The following is a 16,001-nucleotide window of genomic DNA, read 5'->3' on the forward strand; positions in this document are numbered from 1 at the left end:
AAGAAGGACGAACCTCACACAGAGCTCACCCATGTCAGGCAGCTTTCTGGCATCTTCCATGTCCTCATGTATTTAATCTTCATGCACCCCACTGAGGCAGGTGCTGAGAATCTCCCGTTTTACACGTGGGGAAGCCGAGGCACAGGAAAGGAAAGCGATTTGCCCAGGTTCACCTGCAGTCAAGGACATGGGCACACTTATACCCCAGACAGCCTGGACCCATGCCGGGCCACGAGAAGAGGGCTGGCAGCCCTGTGAGGCAGGCGGGCAGGAGACAGGCAGGCCTCCTCCCCAGCTGCCCCAGCACCCGTGTGCCCCCAGAGGGGACGCTCAGAGTCAGGAGGCTGGCGAGCAGGTCCCAGAGGCGCCTCCTGGGGCACCCATTCATCTTGGCCCCCCTGCCTGTCAGGAACCCCGACTTGCCCTTGATGCAGTATCTGAGCCCAGGAGGGTCTCGCTCCAGAACGAGTGAGTGGGCTTCTCTGGGACTCCTGTTGGACACTGGGAGGTGATGGTCATGGTTTCCTCTCCCCTCTTCTAGCTCAGTTTGGCCCGCTGGCCCAGCTGAGCCCCCAGGAGCGTCTGAGCCGGGAGACGGCCCTCCAGCAGAAGCAGGTGTCTCTGGAGGCCTGGTTGCAGCGTGAGGCACAGACGCTGCAGCAGTACCGTGTGGTGAGTGGGGTCCTGGGCCTCTCCTGGGCGTGGGTGCCATGAAGTCAGTCTCTGGGGACCCGAGGGAGGGCTGGGACCAGCATGAGAGCAGAACCTGGGAGGGCAGGAGGCCTTTTTTCCTGGGGAACTTGCGAGGCAGAGCAGCTTGGGGAGAGGGAACGGCCTGGGCCCTGCCCTGCCATTTCCCAGCGAGGCCCTGCGGTGTTGTCTGGGAGCCCAGAAGGGGCTGCTCTCCTCTCTTCCCTCAGGAGCTGGCCGAGAAGCACCAGAAGACCCTGCAGCTGCTGCGGAAGCAGCAGACCATCATCCTGGATGACGAGCTGATCCAGTGGAAGCGGCGGCAGCAGCTGGCGGGGAACGGCGGGCCCCCCGAGGGCAGCCTGGACGTGCTACAGTCCTGGTAATGGTGTGGGGCGGCCAGCGGGCAGGGCAGGAGGGGCTGGTGGGGACCCCGGCTGCTTCTGCGTCCTGTGCTGGCTCCTGCAGCAGGCCCCCTCCATCCTGGGACAGCTCTTGTTTCTCCAGGGAGCCTGGTTCCTCAATCAGACTTTGGCCCCCATCCTGTGCACCTCCCCCAGGAAGGGGGCTGCTGTCTTGGGGGTGGGACAGGGCTCGGGTGTGTGGGGTGATGCTCGGGCTGTTTGGGCCTAGTCAGGGTCACCCCTCCTGTGTACGTCTCTAATTCTGGGAGGCAGGGAGCTCTGCTCTTCCCATGGGTGGGAAGTGTGGCAAAAGCACAGAGCCTTCCTGGGGGAGCGGGAGCTGTGTCTTGGGGCCTGGCGTCTGTGCGGAGGAGCCATTGTCCTCCTGTTGGCCTTGGGGCTCTCGTGCAGGTGTGAGAAGTTGGCCGAGATCATCTGGCAGAACCGGCAGCAGATCCGCAGGGCTGAGCACCTCTGCCAGCAGCTGCCCATCCCCGGCCCAGTGGAGGAGATGCTGGCCGAGGTCAACGCCACCATCACAGACATCATCTCAGCCCTGGTGACCAGGTGACTGCTGCCTGTTGGCCATGCCCAGGAGCTTGGGGCAGCTCCTGCCTGCGTGTGGGGGGTCGCAGGTGCCTTCCAGACCAGCATATCCACTTCCTGCCTCTCATTCCTCCCAACTTCATCTCCAGTTGCTGTGGCCCTTGCCCAGTTTCTCCTGTGGACACTGCAAGAGATGCCCTTGGGCTGCAGCCCATGCCAGCTGCTGTGTTATCTCACTCCCCTCTCCATCCTCTCCCTGGACTCTCACGGCTTCCCCGGGAACAGAGGCTGTGCCCGAGCTCTTCACCTCCAGAGCCCCTCGGGAGGCAGCCCCACCCCCACCACAGAGGGACTGAGAGCCCTTTCCCCTGCGCCAGCCCCTCATCATGCATCTGTCCCTGTGTCCCCTGCAGCACATTCATCATTGAGAAGCAGCCTCCTCAGGTCCTGAAGACCCAGACCAAGTTTGCAGCCACCGTGCGCCTGCTGGTGGGCGGGAAGCTGAACGTGCACATGAACCCCCCCCAGGTGAAGGCCACCATCATCAGTGAGCAGCAGGCCAAGTCTCTGCTCAAGAACGAGAACACCCGCAAGTAATTGTGCAGCTTCTTCTCGTTCCCTGCTACTTGTCTCATGTCCTGGCAACAGGAAAAAAAGAATTCTGCCTCCTGTGTCAGATCCCTGTTTGCCCTTCTGGCCTCTTCTGGGCATCAGCAAAGAAATATAAGGAAGTTCTTGGGCCTGGTGCGGTGGCTCACACCTGTAATCCCAGCACTTTTAAGAGGCCGAGGTGGGCAGATCACCTGAGGTCAGGAGTTCAAGACCAGCCTGGCCAACATGGTGAAACCCTGTCTCTACTAAAAATACAAAAAATTAGCCGGGCGTGGTGGCAGGCACCTGTAATCCCAGCTACTCGAGAGCCTGAGGCAGGAGAATCCCTTGAACCTGGGAGGCAGAGATTGCAGTGAGCCGAGATTGCAGTGAGCCGAGATTGCAGTGAGCTGAGATCACGCCACTGCACTCCAGCCTGGGCAACAAGAGCAAAACTCCGTCACAAAAAAAAAAAAAAAAAAGTTCTCCTAGGAACTGTTTTCTGTGAAGATAGTTTGATCTTGTTTCATTTTGTAGAGATACGTCCGAGAAGATTACATGTATGTGTTATGTAGCTAACATTTCCTCTAAATGACGTACATTTTTAGCAAACTTCTCTATTTCCTGCTACCCCAAATTATATTATTTACTCCGCATGTCCTGAGACCCTGGCATGGGTTTGGAGCTGGTCTCTCTCTGATTTGCAGTGATTACAGTGGCGAGATCTTGAACAACTGCTGCGTCATGGAGTACCACCAAGCCACAGGCACCCTTAGTGCCCACTTCAGGAATATGGTGAGGGTGAAAGAAGAGGAAGAATGAATTTTTCCCTGGTCTTTGAGGGGAACAACTTATATCTTACGTTTCATCTTATATTTCTTCTTTGTAGTCCCTGAAACGAATTAAGAGGTCAGACCGTCGTGGGGCAGAGTCGGTGACAGAAGAAAAATTTACAATCCTGTTTGAATCCCAGTTCAGTGTTGGTGGAAATGAGCTGGTTTTTCAAGTCAAGGTAAAGCCTTCCCTCAGCTCTGCGTTGCGTGTGCGTGTGTGTGTGTGGTGTACTTTATGTTACAAACTATTTTTTTTTATCACATAGCATCTTCTTTTTGACTGTTGGTAAACTGAAAATGGACTGACCTCACCCTGAGAACTGTTTCACTTAGATTCTCTTAAGACATGAACAGAGGCCAAGCATAGTGGCTCATGCCTGTAATCCCAGCACTTTGGTAGGCTGAGGCAGTCAGGTCACTTGAGGTCAAGAGTTCAAGACCAGCCTGGCTAACACAGTGAAACCCCATCTCTACTAAAAAGTACAAAAATTAGCCAGGCGTGGTGGCACGTGCCTGTAATCCCAGCTACTCAGGAGAATCACTTGAACCTGGGAGGCTGAGGTTGTAATGAACCGAGAGATTGTGCCACTGCACTCCAGCCTGGGCGAAAGAGTGAGACCCTGTCTCAAAAAAAAAAAAAAAAAAAAAAAGACATGAACAAGCAAGGCCCAGTGCAGTGGCTCACATCTGTAATCCTAACACTTTGGGAGGCCAAGGCAGGAGGATTGCTTGAGTTCAGGAGTTCCAGGCCAGCCTGGGCAACATAGTGAGACCCTGTCTCAACAACAACAACAAATTAAAAAATAAAAAATAAAACATGAACAAACAATAATGAACTGAACTAGCTGGAGAGGTAGACTACAAAATGGATATGAGAAATATCACTTGGGATGAATTTGAGTAAAGGTTGTGGTAAGCTTTAAATTTGTTATTTGTATTTTCTTCCCAGAAATATTTCCAATAGTCTTTTCTCTCTCCTGTTCTCCATGTAACTTTGAGAAACTTTATCCTTCAGAAATATCTAAGCAACATTGCTTGTAAAATATTTAAAACTTCTAAGATTGTGCCAGTATGAAAAGTCATATTATTCCTGGGGCCATTTAGATTCTGTGTCTGAGAGGAACATTAACTGAAACTTGGAAAATAAAAGTGTTGTTATAATAAGAAAAAAAAAAAAAAAGAGAAGGAGAAGAACTTGAGGCTCGTGGGCGCTCAGCCTTCTCTTGTGTCTTTTTAGACCCTGTCCCTGCCAGTGGTGGTGATCGTTCATGGCAGCCAGGACAACAATGCGACGGCCACCGTTCTCTGGGACAATGCTTTTGCAGAACCTGTGAGTGTATTCCTCGGGCATGTGGGTCCCAAAATCAATGCCGGTCTCATGAATCTCATTCATGTATTATCCTTTTAAAAAGCATAGGAAAAGGCCGGGTGCAGTGACTCACACCTGTAATCCCAGCACTTTGGGAGGCCGAGGCGGTTGGATCACCTGAGGTCAGGAGTTTGAGACCAGCCTGGCCAACATAGCAAAATCCTGTTTCTATTAAAAAATACCGAAAAATTAGCTGGGTGTGGTGGCACATGCCTGTAGTCCCAGCTACTTGGGAGGCTGAGGCACGACAATCACTTGAACCCGAGCGGCAGAGCTTGCAGTGAGCCGAGATCGCACCACTGCACTCCAGCCTGGGTGACAGAGTGAGACTCCATCTCAATAATAAAAAAAAAAGCATACGAAAAAAGACGCTGTTTTCTTTAGTGGGAGGCAGAATAGAAAGAATGTGGAAAGTGGAAAGAACATGGGCTTGACATCGGGCCAGGGTTTGAACTGAGACTCCACCATTTCCTCACTCCATGACCACATGGGCAGTTCACTTTACCTCTCTGAGCCTGAGTTTCCAGCGAGTGTCTGCAGCACAGGGATACTCTTGCTCTACAGCATTGTTAGGAAGATTAAATTAGATAACATAGAAAATGCTTGCCACACAGTCAGTACTCAGTAAATATTATTTTGAATCCTTGGGTGAAACTATGAATGGGATTTGGGACTCCCAGGTTCACTCCAGAGGTTAGATCTCTCCAGAGGCTTACTTTAGCATAGAAGTTGCTTCATACCCTCTTCCTTTCAATAAATGAAGATGCTGTTAAATGTCTTTTCCAAATTTTAGTTTCTGTGATTCATTCTAGGCCTCATGAAGAATGAGATACTTTGCCTCAAGGAAGATATAATTTGGTGGATTTATGCACCCAAACGCTATCTGAATCCCACTAGCATGCTGCTCGATGAGCGTTTTAAAGATCTCATAGGCTGGGTGCAGTGGCTCACGCCTGTAATCCTAGCACTCCAGGAGGCCAAGGCGGGCAGATCCCTTGAGCTCCAGACTAGCCTAGTCAGCATAGCAAAATCCTGTCTCTACAAAAAATACCAAAAAATTAGCCAGGCATGGTACACCAGCCTCTAGTCCCAGCTACTTGGGGGGGCTGAGGCGGGAGGATCGCTTGAGCCCAGGAGGTCCAGGCTGCAGTGAGCCAAGATTGTGCCACTGTACTCCAGCCTGGGTGACAAAGCGACACCCTGTCTCAAAGAAAAAAATTTTTTTAGTAGACCAAGGTCATTTGTTACATATTTCCAATAGAGATTAGTCCATAAAAGCATGATAAAAGGGTTATCATTTGGGACATAAGAGTATGTCCTTCTCTAAGTATATCCAACAAACCTTGATTATGTTTTGTTTTGTGGCTGTTAGAATATAGGATTTGACTGTTAGTTCAACAGCTCATTTACAAAACAGCATGGACAGCATGGGTTACCTTCCAGTTGTGTGTAAAGAAGGTGAAATGGAACCTTCTGGCTCATGTGGAGAGGCTTAACGTTTCCCAACACTCCTCTTTAGAGAAAAAGTATTTTACTGCAAAGGTGAGATTTTTAAGAGATTCTACCATACTTCACTTGCAAACTCTGAATCAGAAGCTCCTTTTTGAAACTGTCTGCCTGCCTCTTGTCCTGATAAGCCTCCTAGATAAGATTGCCACATCTCTCGTTTCCTTCCCTGCCTGTCCACAGATCTCACTCTCTGTGTACCTTTGGCATCTCCTGCACCATGTAATTACTCAAGTATCTTGTCTAAATAAATAAACATTTTTAACATTCTCAGCTATGTTAATGACTACTTACATCTTATGCTATTTTTTTTTTTAATTTTTTTGAGACAGAGTCTTGCTCTGTCACCCAGGCTGGAGTACAGTGGCATTATCTCGGCTCACTGCAGCTTCTGCCTTCTGGATTCAAGCGATTCTCCTGCCTCAGCCTCCCGAGAAGCTGGGATTACAGGTGCATGCCACCACGCCCAGTTAATTTTTTATATTTTTAGTAGAGACCAGGTCTCACCATGTTGGCCAGGCTGGTCTCGAATTCTTGACCTTAAGTGATCCACCCACCTCGGCCTCCCAAAGTGCTGGGATTATAGGCGTGAGCCACTGCACCCAGCCGACCTTATGCTATGTTAAAAAAAAAGACTTTCAGCTGGGCACGGTGGCTCACACCTGTAATCCCAGCACTTTGGGAGGCCAAGGCGGGTGGATCATTTGAGGTCAGGAATTCGAGACCAGCTTGGCCAACGTGGTGAGACTCTCATCTCTACTAAAAATACAAAAATTAGCTGGGCGTGGTGGTGCGTGCCTATGATCCCAGCTACTCGGGAGGCTGAGGCAGGAGAATTGCTTGAACCTGGGAGGCAGAGGTTGTAGTGACCCGAGATGGTGCCACTGCACTCCAGCCTGGGCAACACAGTGAGACTCTGTCTCAAAAAAATAAAAAATAAAGACTTGTGGCCAGGCACAGTGGTTTATGCCTGCAATCCCGGCACTTTGGGAGGCCAAGGCAAGCGGATCTCTTGAGCCCAGGAATTTGAGGCCAGCCTTGTCAACATGGCAAAACCCTGTCTCTATAAAAAACACACAGATTAGCCAGGCATGGTGGTGCACACCTGTAGTCCCAGCTGTTTGGGAGGCTGAGGTAGGATAATTGCTTGAGCCAAGGAGGCAGAAGTTGCCATGAACCAAGATTGGGCCACTGCACTCCAGCCTGGATGACAGAGCGAGACCTTACCTAAAAAATAAAATACTTGTGGAAATTTATTCTCCATATATATTTGCCTATGTGTCCTGTGGGTCAAATAACATAAGAACATTGCAACATTGTTAGTAATAGCTAAAGATGAGGCTGTAACACTGATGCCCATCTATGGGGGTCTGGTGAAATTTCTTTATGTGCTGATAGGAGGTCTCCCAGATAGAGGATTAAGTGAAAAGAGGAAGATGCAGAACATGTGGATTTTGTGCTGTCATTTATGAAGAAAAGGAAAAGGTATATGTCATTGCTGGCATGCATAGAATATCTTTGGTGGGATACACAAGAAACTGTGTTAGGTGCCTTTAAAGAAAAGAACTGGGTTGCTGGGAGACAGGGATAGGGAGTGACTTCACTGTATAGGTGTCTATGCTTTTTGAATTTTAAATCATGTGAAAATCACCTATTGAAAAAAATGTTTGTAACAAAATAAAATGGAGTACTATGGCTGAACGGGTTGAAAAGCAGTTTATTAAAAGTTAACGTTCTAACCTATTTCTCAATAAAGCCATCCAACTCAAAATTTCCACTCTTCCATACCAAGTTGTTTTACTTTGAGCTAGAATTCTTGGCAGAAGGAGTCGAGGGCAAGGATTCCACGTGTGTACACACATGCTGACACGTGTACACACATACGCACACTCTCTCTGTTTGTACCTAGTGGACCAGTCTTTCAGATTTCTAAATTCCCAAGGTGTTTATCTAAGAGCCAGACCTTGGTTATGTTTTGGTTTGTGGCCGTTAGAACATAGGATTTGACTGTTAGTTCAGCAGCTCATTTACAAAACAGCATGGATAGCATGGGTTACTTTCTAGTTGTGTGTAAAGAAGGTGAAACGGAACCTTCTGAATTTCACAGAACCGTGTACCCCAGCAGAGTCCGAATTTATCCTCAGGCCCTGTAAGACAAATGTGTGTAACCACTCCCAGCCATCAGCGTTTTTCTTTTGTGGCTTGAGGGAATAAATCATGCAACTGTTTTCTCATCAGATTCTGGCCTCTCTCCCTCTCAGGGCAGGGTGCCATTTGCCGTGCCTGACAAAGTGCTGTGGCCACAGCTGTGTGAGGCGCTCAACATGAAATTCAAGGCCGAAGTGCAGAGCAACCGGGGCCTGACCAAGGAGAACCTCGTGTTCCTGGCGCAGAAACTGTTCAACAACAGCAGCAGCCACCTGGAGGACTACAGTGGCCTGTCTGTGTCCTGGTCCCAGTTCAACAGGGTGAGGAGCCCAGCTGCCAGCCACTGTTAGATCAGTCCTTCCCGACCAGATGCTCTCAGGAGTCTCCCTGCCCTGGGCCCTTATTCTTCATGTCTCTAATAAAATGTACCAAAAGTAATAGAAGCTTCTGACTAGATGGACAACTTGAGAGTTACCCAGGTCACATGTAGAAAATTAAATCTTTGCATATTTTAAATAAGTTGACCTTTGTCTACAGTTAATGCATTTTCTTCCTTTGTAAAGGAAATAGAGCAAAGCAGATGTTAACATAGCTCATGAGAAGCAAAGCTTTTGAGGGGATGCGAACTCTGGGCCTCTCTCCCCTTTACTCCCTTATGTTCCCCATGTGTAATGCCAGATCAGGCTCCTATGGGACCCTCAACCCACAAAGAGGGATGCTGATGAAAGAAACTCCTCCTCTAGCATCTGCTAATTCAGACGTCACTTTGATTTTATTTTTATTCATTTATATTTTTTTGAGACAGAGTTTCGCTCTTGTTGCCCAGGCTGGACTGCAATGGCACGATCTTGGCTCACCGCAACCGCTGCCTCCTGGTTTCAAGCGATTCTCCTGCCTCAGCCTCCCGAGTAGCTGGGATTACAGGCATGCGCCACCACGCCCGGCAATTTTGTATTTTTAGTAGAGACGGGGTTTCTCCATGTTGGTCAGGCTGGTCTTGAACTCCCGACCTCAGGTGATCTGCCCGCCTCGGCCTCCCAAAGTGCTGGGATTACAGGCGTGAGTCACTGTGCCCACCCTATTTATTTTTGTTTATTTATTTATTTTTGAGATGGTGTCTCACTCTGTCACAAGGAGTTCAGTGGTGCATTCTGGCCTCACTGCAACCTCCGTCTCCCAGATTCAAGTGATTCTCCTGTCTCAGCCTCCTGAGTAGCTGGGATTACAGGCGCCCGCCACCATGTCCAGCCAATTTTTGTATTTTTAGTAGAGACGGGGTTTCACCATGTTGGCCAGGATGGTCTCAAACTCCTGACCTCAAGTGATCTGCCTACCTCAGCCTCCCAAAGTGCTGGGATTACAGACGTGAGCCACCATGCCCAGCGGTCACTTTGATTTGAATTTAATTTTTGTTTCTTTTCCTACACCCCCCACCCCCAAGGTGTTTTAAATGTCCTTAATTTGGAGCCTAACAATGTGCATTTCTCAGAAGCTCCCAGGTGACACTGATGCTTCTGGTCACAGACCACACATCGAAACTAGCAAGGGACGGGTCAGCCCAGTCCCAGGTGAAAGTGTCTGTAGCAGGAGCCCACTGGGTGCTGGTAACTGCAGTTTGGTATTTTCCCCTTCTTCCCTCTTTTCCTCTCCATGGGGCCATTAGGTAAAACTCAGGTAGGCGGGGATATTTATATGTCTCTGACAAGGGTAGATGTTTGTTTCCCTTTTAATTTTTCCAATTAAATATGTGTATAATATTCCAAGTGTTACTCTTGTTTTCTTATGTTCACTGTTGTATCTCCAACCAGGAGAATTTACCAGGACGGAATTACACTTTCTGGCAATGGTTTGACGGTGTGATGGAAGTGTTAAAAAAACATCTCAAGCCTCATTGGAATGATGGGTGAGAATCATTATTTCTTAAGGCGCCGACAGAGTCTGAAGGTCTTCTCTCTGGCATCATAAGTCACACTCTGCTTCTGTCCTTTGTCCTTGGTGATCCAGGGCCATTTTGGGGTTTGTAAACAAGCAACAGGCCCATGACCTACTCATTAACAAGCCAGATGGGACCTTCCTCCTGAGATTCAGTGACTCAGAAATTGGCGGCATCACCATTGCTTGGAAGTTTGATTCTCGTGAGTGCCCCTCCCTTCTTATGTCCAAAGTTAGCTGCTTTCGTTACAAAATTATTTTAACAAATAATTTAGTGGGTACTTACTATTTGTTGAGGTCAGTACTAATTATGGGAAACATAAATGTATAGCCATGACATACTTACTCATAATAAGGCAGCCTATGAAAAATACTATTATGGGAAACACAGTTACTAATTTGGTTATACATGAAAGTATATGGCAACATGGTTACACATGAACGTTTAACCATAACATGGCTACCTATGATACAAGAGTCCGTGCAGAATCTCAGTTGCTTCCCTCTTAAAATGTTTGCCTTATTGTACTACTCGACATAAAGCTTATTTCAGTGAAGAATTTGATGATTTGGAGTTCTTAACAGTAGTAAAAATATTCCTTTATCCTAATTAATATATGGATATTGCCATCAACCATTTCTACCCAAGATGTTAGTTCTTTTCTTTTTTTGAAACAGGGTCTCACTCTTTTGCCCGGGCTGGAGTGCAGCGGCACAAACATGGCTCACTGCAGCCTCGACCTCCTGGCCTCAAGCAGTCCTCTTCCCTTAGCCTCCCGATTAGCTGGGACCACAGACATGCACCACCACACCCATCTAATTTTTAAATTTTTTGTATGTTGCCCAGGCTGGTCTCGAACTCCTGGGCTCAAACAATCCCCTACTTTGGCCTCCCAAAGTATTGGGATTACGGGCTTGAGCCACTGCACCAGGGCATCAGGAAAGTTAGTTCTCTCCTCTGACCCTCACAATAAGGGTAGCTTGCTAGTTCATTTTCTGTGAATTAAAGTTTTTAATAACTTTTGGCTGGGTGCAGTGGCTCATGCCTGTAATCCCAGCACTTTGGGAGCCTCAGGCAGGAGGATCTCTTGAGGCCAGGAGTTCAAGACCAGCTTGGGCAAATAGTAAGACCCTGTCTCTAAGTAAATAAATAAATAAATAAATAAGTTAATTAGGTGGGCATGGTGGTGTTCATGGTGTGCGCCTGTCGTCCCAACTACTCTGGAGGGTGAGGCGGGATGATCACTTGACCCCAGGAGTTCAGGGTTACAGTGAGTCACGATCACATCACTGTACTCCAGCCTGGACAACAGAGTAAGACCCTGTCTCTTAAAAGAAAAAAAAAAAAAAAGGCTGGGTGCGGTGGCTCACGCCTGTAATCCCAGCACTTTGGGAGGCCAAGGCGGGCGGATCATGAGGTCAGGAGATCGAGACCATCCTGGCCATCACAGTGAAACCCCCGTCTCTACTAAAAACACAAAAAAATTAGCCAGGTGTGGTGGTGGGCACCTGTAGTCCCAGCTACTTGGGAGGCTGAGGCAGGAGAATGGCGTGAACCCGGGAGGCGGAGCTTGCAGTGAGCTGAGATGACGCCACTGCACTCCAGCCTGGGCAACAGAGCAAGATTCCATCTCGAAAAAAAACAAAAATTCATCACTTTTAATAGCTCTTATGCTTTCTCTGGTTGTGGGCATGCTTCCTAGCTTTTATATATCTTTGTATGGGAAATCAGGGATTGGGGGTCAGTAAAAACTGTTTCTTCTGCTGAGGGCTGGAATACTGTTTGAACTTGAAACGTCTGAGATCATTGGATCTCTTGGGAAGTGATTTTTGTATTACCTGCTTATCTACCCTTGGCTTTTATTTTTATTTATTTATTTATTTATTTATTTATTTATTTATTTATTTATTGAGATGGGGTCTCTGTCACCCAGGCTGGAGTGCAGTGTCATGATCTCAGCTCACTGCAACCTCCACCTCCCAGCTTCAAGCCATCCTCCTACCTCAGCATAGTACCTGGGACTACGGATGAGTGCCACCACACTTGGCTGATTTTTGTATTTTTAGTAGAGACGGGGTTTCATCATGTTGGCCAGGCTGGTCTTGAACTCCTGACCTCAGGTGATCCACCTGCCTAGGCCTCCAAAAGTGTGGGATTACAGGCATGAGCCAACATGCCTGGCCCCTACCCATGGCTTTTAAAACTATTTCAGGCCGGGCACGGTGGCTCACACCTGTAATCCCAGCACTTTGGGAGGCTGAGGTGGGTGGATCATGAGGTCAGGAGATCAAGACCATCCTGGCTGACATAGGGAAACCCCATCTCTACTAAAAATACAAAATTAGCCAGGTGTGGTGGTGCATGCCTGTAATCCCAGCTACTTGGGAGGCTGAGGCAGGAGAATTGCTTGAACCAGGGAGTTGGAGGTTGCAGTGAGCCAAGATCGCACCACTGCACTCCAGCCTGGTAACAGAGTGAGACTCCGTCTCAAAATAAGTAAGTAAGTAAATAAATAAATAAAAGTATTTCGTCTATAACCCATGGTTATTTTTAAATGGAGATTTCTATTGGAGCCATTATAATGGCAAGCTTGAATTTATAGTATGTTGGGGTTTTAAGATTTCCTAATTCAGAAATCATGTTTAGAATGTGATTGTTCTGTTTATTGATCTAGAGGAAAGAATGTTTTGGAACCTGATGCCTTTTACCACCAGAGACTTCTCCATTCGGTCCCTAGCCGACCGCTTGGGAGACTTGAATTACCTTATCTACGTGTTTCCCGATCGGCCAAAAGATGAAGTATACTCCAAATACTACACACCAGTTCCCTGCGAGTCTGCTACTGGTAACAATGTTCGCATTCTGGTTTGATTTTGTGTATGCCTGCGTGTGTTATCTCTCTTGCGTGAAAACCCACACAATTACCACTCAGTGAGAGCAGTTTGAGCATTTTCCAGGGCAGATGTAAACCTTGGGCTGGATTCTTCAGTCATACAGAAAACACATCTACCACTAATCCCAAATATCAAATTGAAGAAAACAAATTCTTTTTAATACAAGCTTAGATCAAACAAAATTACGTAAAATTTTGTTTTTCATGACAGAGATGGTTTTATTGCTTTCTGAGTTTAGAAGTATTACATATTTATTATAAAATTTTCAGAAGACACATAAAGGCATAAAAAAGAAAACAGGCTGGGTACGGTGGGTCATGCCTGTAATCCCAGAACTTTGGGAGGCCAAGGCAGGCGGATCATTTGAGGTCAGGAGTTCCAGACCAGCCTGGCCAACATGGTGAAACCCTATCTCTACAAAAAATACAAAAATTAGGCGTGGTGGCAGGCACTTGTAATCGCAGCTACTCGGGAGGCTGAGGCATGAGAATCACTTGAACCCAGGAGGTGGAGATTACAGTGAGCTGAGACTGTGCCACCGCACTCCAGCCTGGGCAATAGGGTGAGACTCAGTCTCAAAAAAAAAAAAAAAAAAAAAAAAAAAAGGAAGGTTGGGCGTGGTGGCTCACGCCTATAATCCCAGCACTTTGGGAGGCTGAGGCAGGCGGATCACCTGAGGTCGGGAGTTCAAGACCAGCCTGACCAACGTGGAGAAACCCCACCTCTACTGAAAATACAAAATTAGCCTGGTATGGTGGCGCATGCCTGTAATCCCAGCTACTCGGGAAGGCTGAGGCAGGAGAATTGCTTGAACCTGAGAGGTGGAAGTTGTGGTGAGCTGAAATCGTGCCATTGCACTCCAGCCTGGGCAACAAGAGTGAAATTCTATCTCAAAAACAAAACAAAAGAAAACAAAAAACAGATACCACACAACATCTCTCATCTAGAGATTAACCTCTATGGATGATTTAGTGACTATTCTTGCACTCTATATATAGATATGTATTATACATTGCATCACCTGTTGCTTGAACTTCCTGTGTGGAGGTTATCTAGCAGCAGAACGAAGACCATAAACAAGGAAACATATTCAGGCCGGGCGCGGTGGCTCATGCCTGTAATCCCAGACTTTTGGGAGGCCGAGGCAGGCATATCACCTAAGATCAGGAGTTTGAAACCAGCCTGGCCAACATGGTGAAACCCCATCTCTACTAAAAATACAAAAAGTAGTCAGGTGTGGTGGTGGGCGCTTGTAATTCCAGGTACTTGGGAGACTGAGGCAGGAGAATCGCTTGAACCAGGGAGGCAGAAGTTGCAGTGAGCCGAGACTATGCCACTGCATTCCAGTCTGGCGACAGAGCGAGACTCCATCTCAAAAACAAACAAAACACAAATATATTAATTTAGTGATGGGCGCCCTGAAGACAAATAAAGCAAGGTAGAGGAATAGAAAAGTGGCAGGGAGGAGAGTGGAGGTGTTATTTTACTAGAGTGGTCAAGGAGGGTTTCTCTGAGGACATGTTTGTTTTTTTTGTTGTTGTTTTGTTTGTTTGAGATGGGGTCTCACTTTGTTGCCCAGGCTGGAGTACATTGCTCACTGCAGTCTCAAACTGCTAGACTCAAGGGATCCTCCCACCTCAACCTCCCACATAGTTGGGACTACAGGCATGCACCACCAATCCTGGTTAATTATTTTATTTTTATAGATATGGGGTCTTGCTGTGTTTCCCAGACTGGTCTCAAATTCCTGGGCTCAAGCAATGTTCCTTCCTCAGTCCCCCAAGTTTCTGGGATTATAGGCATGAGCCACTCTACCCAGCCAGGATGTGATGTTTGAAAAGACCTGAATGAAGTGAGGAAGCTAGCCATACAAAGATCTAGAGAAAAACATTGTATGCCAAGAGAACAAGTACAAAAATCCTGGGTTGAGAATGGGCATGTCTGGAAAGCCTCAGGAGGGCCAGGGAGGCTGGAGCCTCTTGAGCAGGGAAGATAAGTGGTAGGAACTGAGGTCAGGGCACTCCAGCCTTGGAGTTCAGGGTGAAAGGTTGGAGTCTGGACCATATCATATGTAATTTTTTGTGACTTTTTTTTTTACTTGGAAATATATCCTAGGTAGCTGGGCATGGTGGCTCATGCCTGTAATCCCAACACTTTGGGAGGCCAAGGCAGGTGGATCACTTGAGGTCAGGAGTTTGAGACCAGCCTGGCCAACATGATGAAACCCCATCTGTACTAAAAAACATACAAAAATTAGCCGGGCATGGTGGCAGGCACCTGTAATCCCACCTACTCAGGAGGCTGAGGCAAGAGAATCACTTGAACCCGGGAGGCGGAGGTTGCAGTGAGCCAAGATCACACCACTGCACTCCAGCCTGGGCAACAGAGCGAGACTCTGCCTCAAAAAAAAGAAATATATCCTATGCAGAGTTACAGCTCAGTAAATGTAATCTTCCAACCTCATTTTGATGACTGCATACAATCCCATTGTATGGTGAGTTACATGTTGGTTATTTAAGATACTTATAATTTGGGCCTGGGCACAGTGGCTCATGCCTGTAATTCCAGCACATTAGAAGGCGGAGGAGGGAGGATTGCTTGAGCCTAGGAGTTGGAGACCAGCCTGGGCAACATAGTGAGACTCTATCTCTACAAAAAAGAAAAAGTTAGCTGCGCTTGGTGGTGCATGCCTGTAGTCCCAGCTACTCAGAAGGCAGAGGCTGGAAGATTGGTTGAGCCCAGGAATTTGAGGCTGCAATGAGCTATGATTGTGCCATTGCACTTTAGCCTATGTGACAGAGTAAGACCCTGTCTCGGAAAAAAATAAAATCCTATTTCTGGCAGCATTTCTTTGTTTTTAACTTCTTAGCCAATCTATAAAATTCTCTGTACACTGTAAAGCACAAAAAACATGTTATGAAAAGGTCGCTCCTGATACTTGAAGCCCTAGAAGAAGATTAGGGTAATAAGCAATTGGTGAACCCTGCAGCGTTTCACCCTCTTGGGCTACTTAAATGACAAGCTCCTTGTCCTATAATCATAGTGTGATCGTCCTTGCCTAGTATAATTAACTTTGTACTGATTCCC

The 16,001-nt window shown here is 47.4% G+C and overlaps 1 protein-coding gene across 3 annotated transcripts in view; it reads left to right on the forward strand.

The window, feature by feature from the left end:
• The window catches only part of STAT5B (signal transducer and activator of transcription 5B), a 76,393-nt gene that overhangs the window by 55,273 nt on the left and 5,119 nt on the right, over positions 1 to 16,001 (forward strand). For all 3 annotated transcript variants that reach the window (XM_031010881.3, XM_019026941.4, XM_055388109.2), the window contains exons 6-16: positions 542 to 672; positions 921 to 1,072; positions 1,506 to 1,661; positions 2,054 to 2,233; positions 2,939 to 3,026; positions 3,121 to 3,243; positions 4,302 to 4,394; positions 8,201 to 8,407; positions 9,896 to 9,990; positions 10,092 to 10,222; positions 12,695 to 12,865. In XM_031010881.3, coding sequence (XP_030866741.1) covers positions 542 to 672; positions 921 to 1,072; positions 1,506 to 1,661; positions 2,054 to 2,233; positions 2,939 to 3,026; positions 3,121 to 3,243; positions 4,302 to 4,394; positions 8,201 to 8,407; positions 9,896 to 9,990; positions 10,092 to 10,222; positions 12,695 to 12,865 — 1,527 coding nt within the window. The remainder of the gene's footprint in view (positions 1 to 541; positions 673 to 920; positions 1,073 to 1,505; positions 1,662 to 2,053; positions 2,234 to 2,938; positions 3,027 to 3,120; positions 3,244 to 4,301; positions 4,395 to 8,200; positions 8,408 to 9,895; positions 9,991 to 10,091; positions 10,223 to 12,694; positions 12,866 to 16,001) is intronic.

Source organism: Gorilla gorilla, chromosome 4, assembly GCF_029281585.2.
Source record: "Gorilla gorilla gorilla isolate KB3781 chromosome 4, NHGRI_mGorGor1-v2.1_pri, whole genome shotgun sequence".
NCBI lineage: Eukaryota > Metazoa > Chordata > Mammalia > Primates > Hominidae > Gorilla > Gorilla gorilla.